A 16,188-nucleotide genomic window follows, 5' to 3' on the forward strand; every position below is an offset into this window, starting at 1 on the left:
TTGTTTTATTTTTTTTAAATCAATCACCCATGAGCCTATAATCTATAATCTCTCCATTGCACTTCGCAACTATCACTTTTCCGCAGGACATGCAGGCATCTCTCCTCCTCCTCGTGAGCTCGTCGCCCATGCAGATAATTACTTTGAATGTCAGAAAGATGTAGTTTTAATATCGTCTCTATTAGCCTGTTGGCTAGGTAATTAAGGTGCAGATGACAGCGGCGAGGGAAACAGATGGCATTTGCTTACAGTGATTCAGAAAGTAAACAATGAGCCTGAGAGGAGAGAGAGAAGAGAGAGCTGCAGGATGCACACACAGAGCAGCCATTTCTCTCTTTCTTCATCAGCTCTCAACTTCTTCTTCTTCTTCCTCTTCTTCTTCATCACTAAGACTGTTGTTGTTATCATCCTCCAAGGAAATGACAATTGTTGATTTAAAAAAAAAAAAAAATCTTTAACTTTTTAATCTGAATTCAAATAGCTGCGTGAGTTCTCTCCTGAGTGAACAGGTGAGGAAGCAGGTGGTTAAGCGCGAGCTGCCCTTTTGTAGCTGTGCGCGCGGCGGACTCCTTAAATCTCCAGAAGCATCACAGACATTATTATTATTATCTTTAGACACCTAATGGGAGGCGATGGGAGGACGACACCAGTACAGTGACAAATCATTATTCTATAGACTTTCATGAAGACAGAGGAAATATTTTTTTAAATCCTATTTCTCTTTCACGCTCATAAGGTTAGAAATAAATGAATGAAAAAAAAAAGAAATTGGGGAACCGTTCATACAGAAACCTACACTATTTTTATATTATGTCCGAATAGAACAATTAATTCTAACCTGTGGATGTCAAAATATACCTTAATTTAATTAGACTTTAATTAGAATTTCGTATTTTTGTTAATAATAACAAAAACAATAAAACTATTACTAATAATAATAATTATTATTATAATATTTATATTTTTAATATTAACCATTGTATGGGCGGTAAATAATTTGTTTAGTCGAGAATAAATAATGATAAACGTTAAGCTGAGATAATATGCAGTAATATTAACTTAAATCTTAATAATAGCACTAATAATAACAAATAATAATTTCGAGGAATCTACAAATTAAATACATATTTTTAAACAATAATTAAACAACGAAATGTTTTTGGTTTTATTTCTGTATGTAATTCAATTATTAAACGTGTATAATCATGCGCAAAAGCGGAGCAAACAAATTAGTTTGTTTATTATTATTATTATTATTGTGTGGCACTATTGGGCGTGTTGGACTGATTAGAGGAAAAGGGAAAAATTAGCAACTATTTACTTTTTAAAAAAACATTCTTGAAAATGTGTCAAATCGAATAATCGTTATTATAGAGCAGTTTCATTTGAGATATTGTCACATTACATTTGAAAAAAACGAAATAACGACACGTAAACCTGTAATTAATCCATGATTAACTCCATACAACGACAATTATTTCATATCCAAAATAATATTTCCAAATATTATATAATATATCGTATATTATAAATAATATTTTGGATGCAACCTATAGTGTAAATGAAGCATAAGGTTATATGGTCATATATGGTTATATTTTTTCTCTTCATAAAGACTTCATAAAAAATGTTATTATATTTATTAAAAAATTCAAATACATTTGGTTACATGCAGACTGCTGTAGCGACCACGAGACGAGGTTATAATGTGAACCGGGTTAAACACTCCGTAGTTCTCCTGCAGCCGACTGAACCGTGTCAGTTAACCATTTAGCATCATCGATATCTCCTCTCTCTGCAGTCAATAACACTCTGCAAATATACACTTCGGTTTTTTTTCTCACAGATCAAATTTCGCCTCCTCTTGAATCAATAAAATAAATGATACTTACCTTCCAGGTTGATGAGATTACAGCCACGCATCATCTTTATTCTGGGGAAATAAAAAGTCTGATTGTAGTCTGTATAATTAGCAGCATAAACACATCTAGACTCCAAGAGTGGGGACGCCAAATGATACAGAATATTTTATACAGAAAGTTCTTGGAAGGGATGAACATTTTCCTTCACTTTAGAGCTATTATTTAATTTCTCTGGTGTCCTGTTTGGCAGCATATAGACGCTGAATAAATGGAAAAACACAGGCTGTTGTTTTAAAATCTATAAAATATTTTTTTTAGAAATACACAGCATCGATTTTTAGCTTGAACTCCCTTCAGATTCTTAACACTTGATATTTTTGGAAGAAGAACTCAGGTGGACACAGTAGAAAAAAGAGGCAAGCCAATCAGATTGCTCCTTCCCCCTTTTGGCCAATGACAGACGCCACATTGTTGTCAAATTTTGTCTAATGAAAACGTAGGAGCAACAATAGAGAGAGAGGAGAGAGAAGGATCTGTATCCACTGACAATCTCTGGAGGAAGTTAGTGTCTCAGGCTGCAGCGAGTAACAACCTCGACTCCTCCTGGACAGACTGAACTCTCTATCGGTGGAGGAATGATCGCTCCTCTCGGCTGCTCCTGCTGCTCCTCTCGGATCTAAACTCCACAGTAACTTCATATACTTTTTCTTCTTTTCTTTTCAGACTCCTAGTTAACTTTAGAGAGTTTCGATCATAGGTTTTTACGCACGATAATCTCGTCATTGTTTATTGGTAGAAATTCAATTTTTGTATTCTTATTTTATTCTAACGTTTTTAATCTATTCTTTTTTATTATTATGATACTGTTTAACTTGCAACAAAACAAAACCAAAGCAAATTCCTAGTGTATACCTCTTATACACCTGGCAATAAACACGATTCTGATTCTGATTGGCTTCACCTGTTGAACCAGAGTTCTGATTCTGATTCTGATTCTGATTCTAAATTCTGATTCTGATTGGCTTCACCTGTTGAACCAGAGATGTTAAGAACGCGCTGAGCAGATGTGACCGACTCAATACTAGTAGAAATCAAACAGCAGAAGAAAGCCAGTTTTCATTCTGTATAGTTCAGTGAGATCAGTGAGGATCATCGGACTCATGGATATGAGACAGGAGCCCCCCACAGTCTCCTCCGCCTCTCAACTCCACCCTGGAGCGGCAGCAGTAGCAGCGGCGGCCGCTGCAGGCGTCTCCATCCCGGTGTCCATGGCCAGCAGCCTCCTCCGCGGCCCTCCGCTCATCCTGCGCGCCGCGGACAAATACCCGCGCACACCGAAGTGCGCCCGCTGCAGGAACCACGGCGTGGTGTCCGCGCTCAAGGGCCACAAGCGGTACTGCCGCTGGAAGGACTGCATGTGCGCCAAGTGCACGCTGATCGCAGAGAGGCAGCGGGTGATGGCGGCTCAGGTGGCGCTCCGGAGGCAGCAGGCGCAGGAGGAGAACGAGGCCAGAGAGCTGCAGCTGCTCTACGGCACAGCGGAGGGGCTGGCTCTGGCAGCCGCCAACGGCATCATCCCACCGAGGCCCAACTACGAGGTGTATACCGCAGTCAACAGCGAGAGCAACTCAGGTGAGTGGAGAGCAAGCTTTATACGCATCAATTTAAAGATCCCATATTATAAAAAAAAATGAGATTTTCATGTTTTTTATTATAAAGAAGTCCTATATACTGTAAATGTCCAACATGTGCAGTATTACTTATGTTTCTGTTTTGTTAGCTTGTACTTTACCTTTTTTTATTTTACTTATCTTATCTTATTTACTAACTTTACTAAAATGTATCTTACTTAATTGTTATTCTATTAGGCACTGGTGCTTGAAATAGTACTTTTTTATTTTATACACTTGTATTTTATACACTTGAACTTGTTGTAATTTTGTTGTATTTTTGAGCAATCTCTGGCACAAGAATTTCCTTCGGGATTGATAAAGTTCTATCTTATCTTTTTTTAAATACTATGAAGTATCGAAACGCTCAATACACACAGCCCATATTCAGAAACTCTGCATTTGAAAACAAGCTGTCAGGATTTCTGTCCCTTCATGATGTCACGAATATACAATATTTAGACCCTTGACACAATTTTAAACATAAACTTTCTAAATGTGTCCCAGTTTATTCCTGGTTGCAGTGGTTGGAAAAGCATCAGCTGACAGGAAGTACACATGGACCCAAGCTGTTGCCTAGGAACGCAATTCCGATGCAATTCCGTCAAAATGCACAGAGTTTCAGACAAGAGGGTAAATACAGGTATATTCAGGCAGACAGTATTAGGAAAATAAAGTTTTTTTTTAATATTACAGCATGTAAACATGTTCTAGTAGAAACACAAAATATAAGTATGAACCTGAAAATGAGCATGATATGGGACCTTTAAAGAATAAAAAGTGCAGTTCTGTGTTTTTTTTTAGAGCAGGAGAAGTGTAAAAACATCCAGCCTTCAGTTCTAAAATCAAATTAAAATTAATAAACATTGTTGTCAATAGAAGTTAAGTAAAAATGGGATCAATCCAAATTAATCTCAATAAGTATAGGCCTCATATTATTGATTATCCATTGATCCATCTATATTAAACTGTTATGGCCTATGTTGGTGAGCTTGCAATGTGGCTTCTAATTGATTTTTATTTGGCATATTGATATTCTATAATTAGGGGTACATTTCATGTCAACCAAAAAGTGAAGAAATCAGTTTTCTTTTTTGATAAATAATTTAGTTGTTGCCATAATATACCCCATAAATGTGCTAAATTCATAAATTTCAAAGCTTAAGCTCTAATGACTTTTTAAATATTTTAATTAAAATAAACATTTGATTCATATTTTGTCAACTGTGTTACAGACAAATGTTGTCATATAAAACATGAACAAGGTACTACAATCAATATTAAAATGGTGCCTGTTTCATCCTAATGTTTAATAGACACAAACTGCTGCCTCTTTAAAAAGCCATATGTGATTTACATTTTGTAGATTTTTATTTCCTGATTTTCTATTGCTGATTTATGACTCTGTCAAGTTTACTCAGCAGAATTGTAACTATTTATTCTATTCTATTTTTAGCCCACTTTTAGCTTATTTATTAGTGTTCTTAATTATTAGTTAATTACTTTATAGTTTTCACCAATTGTTTTGCACTGAATTTCTGAGTGGTGGATGAAAGAAACACAATTTCGTTTTTATGTGGAGCATACAAATAATCTTGAATATCAATATTAAAATGGTGCCTGTTTCATCCTAATGTTTAATAGACACATGTTAAAACTGCTGCCTCTTTAAAAAACCATGTGTGAATAACATTTTGTAGTTTTTATTTCCTGATTTATGACTCTGTCAAGTTTACTCAGCATATGTTAGTATATTTTGTCCCCTCATCTTACACACTGTGTTGTTCTGATACAACAAATTTAAGTAAAAATGGATCCCAATGGATCTCAATAAGTGTAGGCCCCATATTATTGATTATTCATTGATCCATCTATATTAAAATCTCAATAAGTATAGGCCTCATATTATTGATTATTCATTGATCCATCTATATTAAACTGGTATGGCCTATTTTTGGTGAGCTTGCAATGTAACTTCTAAGATAGTGATTTTTATTTGGCATATCAATATTAAAATGGTGCCTGTTTCATCCTAATGTTTAATAGACACGTGTCTTTAAAAAGCCTGTGTGATTTACATTTTGTAGTTTTTATTTCCTGTTTTCTGATTTATGACTCTGTCAAGTTTACTCAGCAGAACTGTAACTATTTATTCTATTCTATTTTTAGCTTATTTATTAGTGCTCTTAATTATGAGTTAATTACTTTATAGTTTTCACATAGTTTCATAGTTTATGTGGAGCATAAAAATGACAAATAAAGGAATCTTGAATCTTGACTCATATGTTGGTATATGTTGTCCCCTCATCTTACACACTGTGTTGTTCTGATTGTGTCAACAGAGTCCAGCATCCAGAAGTACGAGCTGTTCTCAAAGAGCCAGCTGTCCGGCTCCTCCTCCTCACACCAGGCTGCTGGGGGCAAACCACCACAGTCCACCGGAGAGAGCGACTCTGCCCCGGGCATCTCGTCTCCAGACGGCCGCCACGGAGGCTCCGGCTCCGAGAACGGAGACAGCGAGTCCTTCATAAGCTCTCCGGTGTCCAAACCCTTAAAAGACGGAGGAGAGACTCCTAACTCCGTCATCAGCTCCCTCGGCTCCGACTCCGGCTCCGAGACCGACAAGGACGAGCACGATCCGTCTCCGTCTCCGTCCTCCGCGGCCTCCTCCAGACACATGAACGCCATCGACATCCTCACCCGGGTGTTCCCGAGCCACAAGAGGAGCGTCCTGGAGCTGGTGCTGCAGGGCTGCGGTAAAGACGTGGTTCAAGCCATCGAGCAGATCCTCAACAACAGCAACAACAGCGGTGCTCAGAGCTCCAACAAGGCCGGAGCAGAGGAGACTTGGACGGCAGAGAGAGTCCTCCAACAGCCTCCACCTCCGTCCTCCGCGTCCACAACGACGAGGCCCATGTTGCCAGGCGCCATGTCGCTTAGCAACCGCTCTGCGTTCTCTCCGCTCCAGCCCAACTCACCGCACTTCGGAGCCGACCCGAGCACCTATCCTCTGGGCACACACCTGGGGCTCAACCCGCTGCGGCTGGCCTACTCCGCGCACAGCCGAGGACTGGCGTTCATGACGCCGTACAGCACCGCGGGGCTGATGCCCACCCTGGGCTTCAGACCACCGATGGACTACGCCTTTAGTGACCTGATAAGAGACAGGACGATGTTACACAAGGAGCAGGGCGGCTACGCCAGCGGCCTGTACGGGCCTCTGGTCAACAACACGCCGGAGAAACCGTGACGCGGCTGCGTGGCTCAGAGAGTAGAGATCGGAAGGTCGATGGTTCGATCCCCGGCTGCTCAGGGTCACATGTTGATGTGTCCTTGAGCAAGACACTTAACCCTCCTGTTGTCTTCCCGGGTCAAAATGTACCCAACCCGGTTTGACTGTTTATAAATCATACAGTATAAATTATCACCAAATTCTGTGTTACATCTTTTTGGCCGACTTCACTCCAACTCATTGCCACAAGTTTTACACTTTTTTTTGGGGAGAATTTAAGGTTAATAAACCTAATTTTAGTGAAATTCTTCCTAATTTTTTATTTAAAAAAAGCAGAAATTATGAATTATTTTCACTATAGTTATCGGAAGAACATAATGTTGATGGATTATCACACACGGGTAGATGTAACAGTTTAGTTAGACTATTGTTTTGAAACCATTTAAATGTTTTTTTTTAATGGCAGCACAATGACCCCTGTGGTCCTCAAAAATTGACCCGGGTAGGACCACAGATGCTATAAATTAGAGTAAAACTCAGTTTTATAAAAATTAGATGAAAGAAATCCTTTTATGACATAGTGAATTTTGTTAACGGGTCAGATTTGACCGAGGACAACAGGAAGGTTAACCCAAAATTGCTCCCATAGCCATCGGTGTGTGAATGAGTATTTAGATTAGATCCTGAAGGTGCAAACTTGGCATGCAGTTCCCCCTCAGCTCTACAGAGCGTTTTAGCCTCTTTCAGCTTGTTTCTGTTTTACGACCTACAACTTTACTGTTTTGGCAACACTTAAAGTTAAACTTTTTATTACATTCACCACATACATATAGGTACATACATGTAACATGACCTCTGTATTTAACCCATCCTAAGCATTTTAGGAGCAGTGGGCTGCTGTGAAGCGCCCGGGAGGCAACTTGGGGTTCAGTGTCTCGCTAAAGGACACTTTGACGTGCCATCAGTTTATGAATGTGTGTGCGAATGGGTGAATACTGACATGTAGTGTAAAGCGCTTTGAGTGGTCGGAAGACTAGAAAAGCGCTTTTTAAATGCCATTTACCATTTCTCTTCATAATGTAACGGTCAATTAAACTGGTTTTCAAGCGATAATGATGTTAGGGGTAAAACAGAGGGAATATTTAATGTTTAGGGTCCTACTGAAGTGAAGAGACGCATGAGAACTGTTACTCCTCTTTAAAGCTGCACTAATCAATATTTTCTAATTAAAGGGACTGTTTGTAACTTTCAGAAACGCTTGTTAACAGCGACACCTGTGGCCGTTAAGTCAACAAAAGTCAGCATCGGGTTCGCGCTTGTGCTCGCTCTACATAGACATGAACGAACATCGCTCAAAACAGTGAGGCGACACACGTCAGCTAAAACCACAATACCACTCTATATTTCACCTGCTTGGCAGTAATGTTAGCTGACCAGACAAAGGTCTCTCCATGAATCAATGCTGATCCTAGTGTTGGCTTTACCTGCTTCAGCCTCCGGGGCTGAAGCAGGAAGAGAAATGTTATCGCCTCCCGACTGCGCCCGCAGGTAGACACCGGCACCCGGTCGGAGACGATAACGTTTCTCTCTGCGGAGCCCCGTCACTTCACAAGACACAGGAAACCTCTGTTGGTCTGGAGGAGCTGCAGCAGTCATTTCTGCGCAAACATCCACTGTACATTCACTAGATATTCTCAGAGCTAAACTAAATCTCCTGCAGTGTGCAGTGAGCGCGCGTTCACGTCTAGAGGTGGAGCAAGACAGCGAGAACGCGCGCGGTGTGTGTTTGTGAAGACAAGCAGGCAGAGGAGCGGAGACTCCGGCCACACGCGAGCGCGCATATGCAAGCGCGCATGGGATCCCGACCCGGTAGATTTATACTCTTAAAAAGTTACAAACAGTCCCTTTAATATGTGTGATGTGAAAGGGGTCACTAGTAGAGAGAACATTCATGCAGTTCCCCCTCAGCTCTACAGAGCGTTTTAGCCTCTTTCAGCTTGTTTTTGCTTTACGACCTGCAACCTTACTGTTTTGGCAACACTTAAACTTTATTACATTCATCAAATACCTACAGGTACATACATGTAACATGACCTCTGTATTTAACCCATCCTAAGCATTTTAGGAGCAGTGGGCTGCAGACAGTGGGAGCCGGGGATCGAACCGCCAACCTTGTGGTTAAAGGACCCGTTGAGCTACAGTGGACTGACCACAGAGACACATTACATTGTATTTGTAGCCACAAGTGTTGAATGTTCTGGCGAAAATCTGTGATGTGTTTTTGGCTACAGGCTGCTGTATATAATAGGATTATCTGGCCTGTAGTCAAATGGTCTGAGAGGATAAAAAAACTCACTTATGTGTAATTTTTAAAAATAATTTTATATGTTTGACCAAGAAAGTTTGGATGACATTCCCCCACGTATATGACCCCTGATCAATAAAATAATATGAAGCTGAAAAAGATATTTATAGATTCCAAAAATAAATCACAATGAAGCTGGGAAAGTAAAAAAGAAGTAAACCCCATAGGCTTAAACTATATACACGTGCTTTTATTACTAAGTTTATGTCAATTCTGCAGCAGGATTTAAAATAAAATAAAGAAATGATTTATCAGAGTTATGACTTTTTTAAAGCCCATCACATTTTTTTTTCCAGCTGGTTGAAATGTTTAAATATGCATTCCTCTCACACACACATGGACTATTAAACGAGGCAAAATTAAGTTATTATAAGATGTAGATTACGGATGTTAACCCTATTTCCTGATGTAAACAAGTTGAACTAATGATGTGTAAATGCCATCCCTCTTTTTGTTTCCTTATGTATTATTTCACTTATCTCACCTGTTTCTTTAGTTCATTTCCAACTGCCTGTATTATATATATTGCATTTGGTAATATGAAACGCTATATGCTATATTTGACTTTTCATTTTTATCCGTTATTAGTCAGCTCCAATATTTTGTGACAAAGTGCTGGATCAAGTCAGTTCATCTTCAAATGTTACAAGCTGTGCTGTCACATTGTATGAATATGCTGGAAATAAATGTTATTTTAAAGAAAGTGGGAAAGTATCATTATTTTATACAGTGCACATCACATTTTAATTTGTGAAGGGAGCATCAAAAACTCAAGGCATTGATGCATAAACTGAAAACCTTCCAAATGTGTCAGATATTTTGGCCTCTGGTGCTTAAAACTCTTGTTTCTGCACCCGAACAACAGAAATCTCTTCAGACAGCAAATCCTCAAAGGCCTGCTGGCAGGTGTTTACTGGTAAATCATTGAAATTTTATTCACATAATAAAAATAATTATAAGACTAAAAAAAGGATAGATAGATAGATAGATAGATAGATAGATCTTTTTCACAAAAATTGCCCATGCATTTATTTATTGGGCCTATTGTCTGTTCTTGCTTTGATAAATAAAACAGAACTAATCTGCATTATACATAATTTCAATAAAGTCAACAACCATTAAACATACTGATATATTTAGAAGTTTTTTTTGTAACAGTGCCAACAGCACAAGGATGACTTTAAACTGCATGAAGCACCACATTTCATAAAGTGTGTTTGTTTTGGCACTAAAATATATATATATTTTTTATTCTTCTTGTCCCTAAAAATACATTTTTTAGGAACAATATGTGTTTTTCTTCTTCTTTTTCTCAAATAACATGCCTGATGTTGCATTATATGCATACAGATTATAGCTTCGCTGTTGTAAATACCCACGTTGACAAGAGTATCTGTGAAGGAGTAATAAAATATTTACTTTTATTAGCTGGCCAGTTTCAGCTCCGAAGGCCTTTTTTTTGTTTGTAGGCTACATCCACTTTATTTATTTATTTATTACATTCAATTATTAGATTAAATCTTTATTAGATTTAATATTATTTATCTTTATTATTACTACTCATGAAGTAGTTGATTGTGCAAATCAAACACAATACATAAGTAACAACCCAGGAAAAATAAATAAATAAATAAAAGGTGTAAAGACATTTGAGTGTAAGACAATTACACTAGTGAATGAATTCAAAATTAGGTTAATTTTTCGTTTAGAAGTAATTCTTTATTTATTTTTACATAATCAAATCAAAAATGTGGAAACGTGCATAACCGTGTATCATAAGGAAATATCTGGACCATGAACAGAATTATATTATAGGGAAGAAACCGACCTAAACATGTTTTGATGAAACCTACAAATCCTGTATGAATCCTCCCCACAATAAAAATTGAAAATAACATTATTCTATAAATAATGATGTCTGACTGGACGCTGGTTATATTGGTATAGAGATGACAACCCTTTCTCCACCCACTCAGAGATCTCACCGCCTCCAGAGAAAGCTGCCCGTTTCCAAAGAGCAGTGGCGCCACCTGCAGGTCAGCTGATGTCAGCACCGAACAGGTTTCAGCCCCAATTAAATGCTTAACGCTGATTGGTTGAGCGGTAGAAGCGGATATTGAGCCCTGATCTGAATCAGGTGTGTGACAGCAGAACTGCAGCCCACAGTGCACCGAGCAGCGGATTAAAGGGGTTGCTGATTAACTGGCATCAAAATATAGATTTTTATAATAATCATAACTCCCATTCTGTCAATTTACACATTCATGCCTACATCTTCTTAGTAGGACCAGTCCCACGTTTAACCTGGTGAGTCTTGAAACATTCTTGTTGTGAGATATTGGTGTTAAAAGATCTTAAAGTGGCAGTAGGCAGTATATTTTTGGCATCATTGGGCAACAATTCCATAATAACCTTTCAGCATATTGTAATTCAAGTATTCGGAGAGATAACTAGACTTCTGCACTTCCTCATATCTCTGTTTTCAGGCTTTAGAATATCTAGATTTTGACCAATCACAGGTCATTTCATTGAGAGAGCGTTCCTATTGGCTGTGCTCGGAACTTGGCTTTCCTTCACCAGATTTCACAATGGCGGCGGCGTCACAAACTTTCTCATTTTACATCAAAACCGTGCACTACAAGATAATTCTGAAAACATTTGAGGTAAGAAATAGGCATTAACGTAACATAATATTGATTCATATTTGATCAGCGCGGCCTAGTTGGACCGTTTGGTCGGAGTTCGCGAGTGATTGTCAGCCGACCTCAGATCAGATTTTACTGCTTGTTTTCCTCCGGTATGTGGAATCTTGCAGATGCCGTTAGGAGCACCGGAGGATACAGAGGCACATGATTTTTTTCAGGTTACCTTTTTCATGTACTACTGTTACGATGTAGAAAAATATAGATTTTTGCAAATGACAGTAGAAAAATAGACATCCAGCAGAACAGCCATCATTTCAAACAAATCAAAGACTCACAGCCTGTACAAGTCTACATGTACTTTTTGTACATACTGCCCTTACCAATTACATACTGTTGCATGCAGTATTCATACAATTGGGACATTATACTTCCTCATAACATTACACCTTGAACTTTGACCCTCTTGCTCATTATATCTGCTGTGCACAGGATTATGGGTCAGAATAGCCAGAAAAGCATGCTGGCTTGTATACTGCAAAATGCAACCGGATGTAGGAGGACATCCTGGTATTTTTTGGCATACTGCATTTGACATACTATGTATTGGGACATACTAAATCTTTTGCTGGCATACTAAATAGTATGGTAGTTTGAGTATTAGAACGCACAGGTTGACTCCCTTCATATTGAGGCAGTTGTGTGCAACACAGATGGCACCACTAGATGACAGTCTCGTCTTACAAATGGCATAATATGCAGTGCTGATATAAAATATTGTACATGACAGACATCTGTAAGACCCAATATACAGTGGGAACCTATAGCTGCATGCATTAATGGGTGATTGCTGCAAAGATTGGAGTTTTAAACACAATCTGAACCATCAACTGTAAACACTTGCTTTAAAATATATGTTTAATTTTTTGTTTCAGTTACATTTATTAACAAAAGCCTGATAAACATGACCACATTTTATTTTTGTATGTGTATAAAAATACATTTCACACATCATCATCATTGCATTTTGATTTGCGTGCTACAGCAGCACATACAGTGTCCTCTGCTGGTCACTTGTGTGTAAAGCATTGAGTTTGAGCACTGCAGCCTTTCTGCTAAACCTGAGCAGGATTAGCCTCGTTGTTTCCTAATGAAGCAGATTCAACAGTGTTCGTCTTTTTTGGTAAACACCCTGGTTTGCATTATGTGTTTTAGCCATCATATTTGGAGATATACTGACTGAATGTATGTAAGTTATGGCTTTATTAGTAATTTTATCACAGTACATCTCCAACATGATGACAGATGTTAGATCGTTGACCCCTGTGGCCCCAGTGGGTGAGAGAAAGAAGGAGGCAGGAGCATCAGTTTGGAGAGAAATGCTTGTCTGCTACAGTGAATGCACAACTATGTTTTCCATTCCTCTATCCTCTGTATTCACTAATGAATAATTAGACACTGGCAGATAAATGGCCACAGGCTCCCAGAGTGCTGCAGACACAGAGAAAGAGAGAGAAATCCATTTAGGTTATTACTCCATACATAAAACCCATTTTCATTTTCAGAGCCGCTGTTTGGTTTACTGTCAGAATAACAAATAGATAACGGCAAAACAAACCAACATTGAGACAAAAACAATTGTGCGTTCTCTGCGCTGAATTCAGAGTCTTGACTCTTACAGCCCAGTAAGCTCACAGTAAAATAGATAAATGAGTAAACAAAATCAATAAATCAAGTCTTGTTGGGGCTACAGTATGCAGTCAGACATTTTTACAGCTTTGCTGGCTCACCAACAATAGTGCTGTTTCAATTATAAAAGCTACCAGTCTTAAAATAACTTGAAGCTGTTGCTGTAAACCGGAGTTGAACATCCACTGTAACAGTTAGTTGCCTTTGTGATTAAATGGTCAACAGATTCAACTGTTATCAGGCCATTAAATAGGTGTTATGGTCATGTTATTGCTATAAGCACCATAGATGTGGGTCATTAGGGGCCTACTACACCTATTATGTTGTAAAAGTGAAATTTAAAAGCAATATGTTCTAACACCTCTTCCTAACATACAGCGACCGAGCGAACTGTGGTGAATGGAGTGCGAAAAATTGTCCAGATATAGTATGAGCGATGTCAATCTTTATTACATAGAGAGAGTGATATTCATTAACTGTCAGTTACTGTCAGCATTGATTTTTGACCAATGAAAATGGGTTGGAGGTGTGCAAAACTTTGCATATATAGATCCAGGGCGAACATTTTTTCAAAGAAGCGGCATATCACTCAGCCTGTTCGCTGACGTGTGGAGCAGGTTAAGGGTCTTCATTGGGCTAACTAAAATAATCTGATATTTACTCGTTCGCATCGCGTCCAATTAGGAAGAGATGTTACATGTTGTAAAACTGCATGAAACATTACGTTTTGAACATAAACAAAAAGGCCTCTTTAGGTTTAGGCAAAAAAATTAAAACATCTTCAGGTTTACGTAACAAAACCACTTTGGCTTAAAATAACTTTCAAAAGTTCTAAGCGAAACTTAACGTTTGTGAACACTAAGACAACTACACGTTGTTGATCCATTGCCCCCGACCTTCACCCCATATGGAGTTTCACGCCATCGATACTACAGTGCATGACTTCTGCTCCTGCTCCTGACCAGTGGGCACCCTCCGGGTCTGAGAAGTGAAGCCAATGCTGAAGTGTCTTAAACTTGCATTTTTTCTAATATCCAGCAGGGGGCGACTCCTCTGTTTGCAAGAAGAAGTCAGATTGTATAGAAGTCTATGAGTAAATGACCCTACTTCTCATTTGATTTATTACCTCAGTAAACATTGTAAACATGAGTTTATGGTCTCAATCGCTAGTTTCAAGTCTTCTTCAATACAGCATGATGTTCATTTAGTAAATTATGGTCCCATTTAGAGTAAAATAGACCATAGAGCAGGGTATGATTTAGGGCGTGGCTGCCTTGGTATTGACAGGTTGCTACCACTGTGTTGTCCAGTCTGGGAGTTGTCTGTGTTTTCGTTTTACAACTTTAACCCTTTCACAGTGTGTTTTCAGTTCATGAAACCTTTTTTGGCGCCTAAAAATGTCTTATTCAGCATTTGGTTGTACTCAGCACCACACACTCGTGTCACTTCTGGTTGTAAAAAGCCAACATGACCAAATACCAAGATGGCGACGGCCAAAATGCCAAACTCGAGGCTTCAAAATGGTTCAAAACAGCAGTCCACAAACCAATGGGTGATGTCACGGTGACTACGTCAACTTCTCATATACAGTCTATGTTCCTGTCATAATTACTACGGTCACTAGAGGTCGCTGTCGTAATCTTTTATACCTTCTTTCGGGGATCTACTATGTGAATAAATGATAAAACCTACTAGTGGGTGCAGTAGGCCCATATTGACCCACCTCTATGGTGCTTATAGCAACCGATAATGTCTATTTAATAGCCTGACAACAGTCTCATCGGCTGAAATGATGCATTCTCAAAACTAAATTTCTTGTTATTTAGCACAAAGTGACAAATGACCCTGAGGCCTTTGGGGCCCCAAAAGGACTAGGATTCGAAGCGAGTTTCTCACTTTGCACTGTGAGTGAATGGTTTTGAGAACTGTGGGGGTTCCCATTTTAAAATAAAATGTCACAAAGTGTGACTGAGGGAAGAAAGGGAGATGAAAGCACAGGAAAAAGGGTGAATGTGTGTGCTTATTTGAGGAGGGTCTTGTTCCAGAGCAGTCAGGTGAGGAGTATCGAACGTGGGCTCCTTGCTGTATGCGTTAATAACAAAACACCCTTGGATGGTATTGATTCGGGAATCTCATTCCCATCTGTCCTTCGAAGGGTCCTTTCATCATTCTGCCTGGCGGAGCGCCCTTCACTAACCTCACCCCCACATATTGCCCCCTCTTCCTCTTCCTCTCTACCCTTCCTTCCATCACACGTGGCCTCCCGTTCACATCAAAGCAGCTACTTGGGTAAAACCTCTGTGTGTCAACACAAGTTTTCCGACATGGATACACAGCGTTCTGGGTTTTGTGCAGGTTTGAGTGAAAAGCGGTATTTGTGAGTTTTCTGGCCTTATCACAAGCCTATGATTTTATCTTATGTTATTGTTAACACATTTTGTATGTTTTGTCCTCAGAGTCTGCAACTGACATGATGCGGTGCAACCTCCTGGTCTGAAAAGTGAAGCCAAAGCAGAAGTGCCTAATTATTCAGCGTTCGGTTGTACTTAGCTCCACCCTCTCGTGTCACTTATTGTTGCAAAAAAATAAGATGGCGACGACCAAAATGCTGAACTCGAGGCTTCAAAATGGCAGCCCACAAACCAATGGCTGACATCACGGTGACTATGTCCACTTCTTATATACAGTCTATGGTTTCCTCCAAATTCCCATCATGTACAGTAAATAT

At 39.1% G+C, this 16,188-nt stretch overlaps 1 protein-coding gene and 1 long non-coding RNA gene across 2 annotated transcripts; one reads left to right on the plus strand and one right to left on the minus strand.

Annotated features, from left to right (window-relative positions):
• Nucleotides 1–425: 425 nt before the first annotated feature.
• On the minus strand, nucleotides 426–2,544 carry LOC119488007. The gene is made up of 2 exons (XR_005206846.1): nucleotides 2,410–2,544; nucleotides 426–1,933 (listed from the first exon to the last, which is right to left on the minus strand). It is a non-coding gene; the product is annotated as an uncharacterized LOC119488007 (long non-coding RNA).
• A 412-nt stretch (nucleotides 2,545–2,956) lies between these two features.
• dmrta2 (DMRT-like family A2) lies at nucleotides 2,957–8,076 on the plus strand. Its single transcript, XM_037769127.1, has 2 exons — nucleotides 2,957–3,494; nucleotides 5,875–8,076. The coding sequence occupies exons 1-2, from the start codon at nucleotides 3,023–3,025 to the stop codon at nucleotides 6,780–6,782; spliced, it is 1,380 nt and encodes a 459-aa protein (XP_037625055.1). The 5' UTR covers nucleotides 2,957–3,022; the 3' UTR covers nucleotides 6,783–8,076.
• Nucleotides 8,077–16,188: the final 8,112 nt, after the last annotated feature.

The sequence above is a fragment of the Sebastes umbrosus genome, chromosome 5 (assembly GCF_015220745.1).
Source record: "Sebastes umbrosus isolate fSebUmb1 chromosome 5, fSebUmb1.pri, whole genome shotgun sequence".
NCBI classification, from domain to species: Eukaryota; Metazoa; Chordata; class Actinopteri; order Perciformes; family Sebastidae; genus Sebastes; species Sebastes umbrosus.

What these genes read in the sequence shown, in the direction of transcription:
- dmrta2 (XM_037769127.1), top strand. Translation starts at nt 3,023, where the DNA reads ATGGATATGAGACAGGAGCCCCCCACAGTCTCCTCCGCCTCTCAACTC. An exon ending in CAACAGCGAGAGCAACTCAG is followed by an intron (nt 3,495 to 5,874) that starts GTGAGTGGAGAG and finishes TTGTGTCAACAG; the next exon opens with AGTCCAGCATCCAGAAGTAC.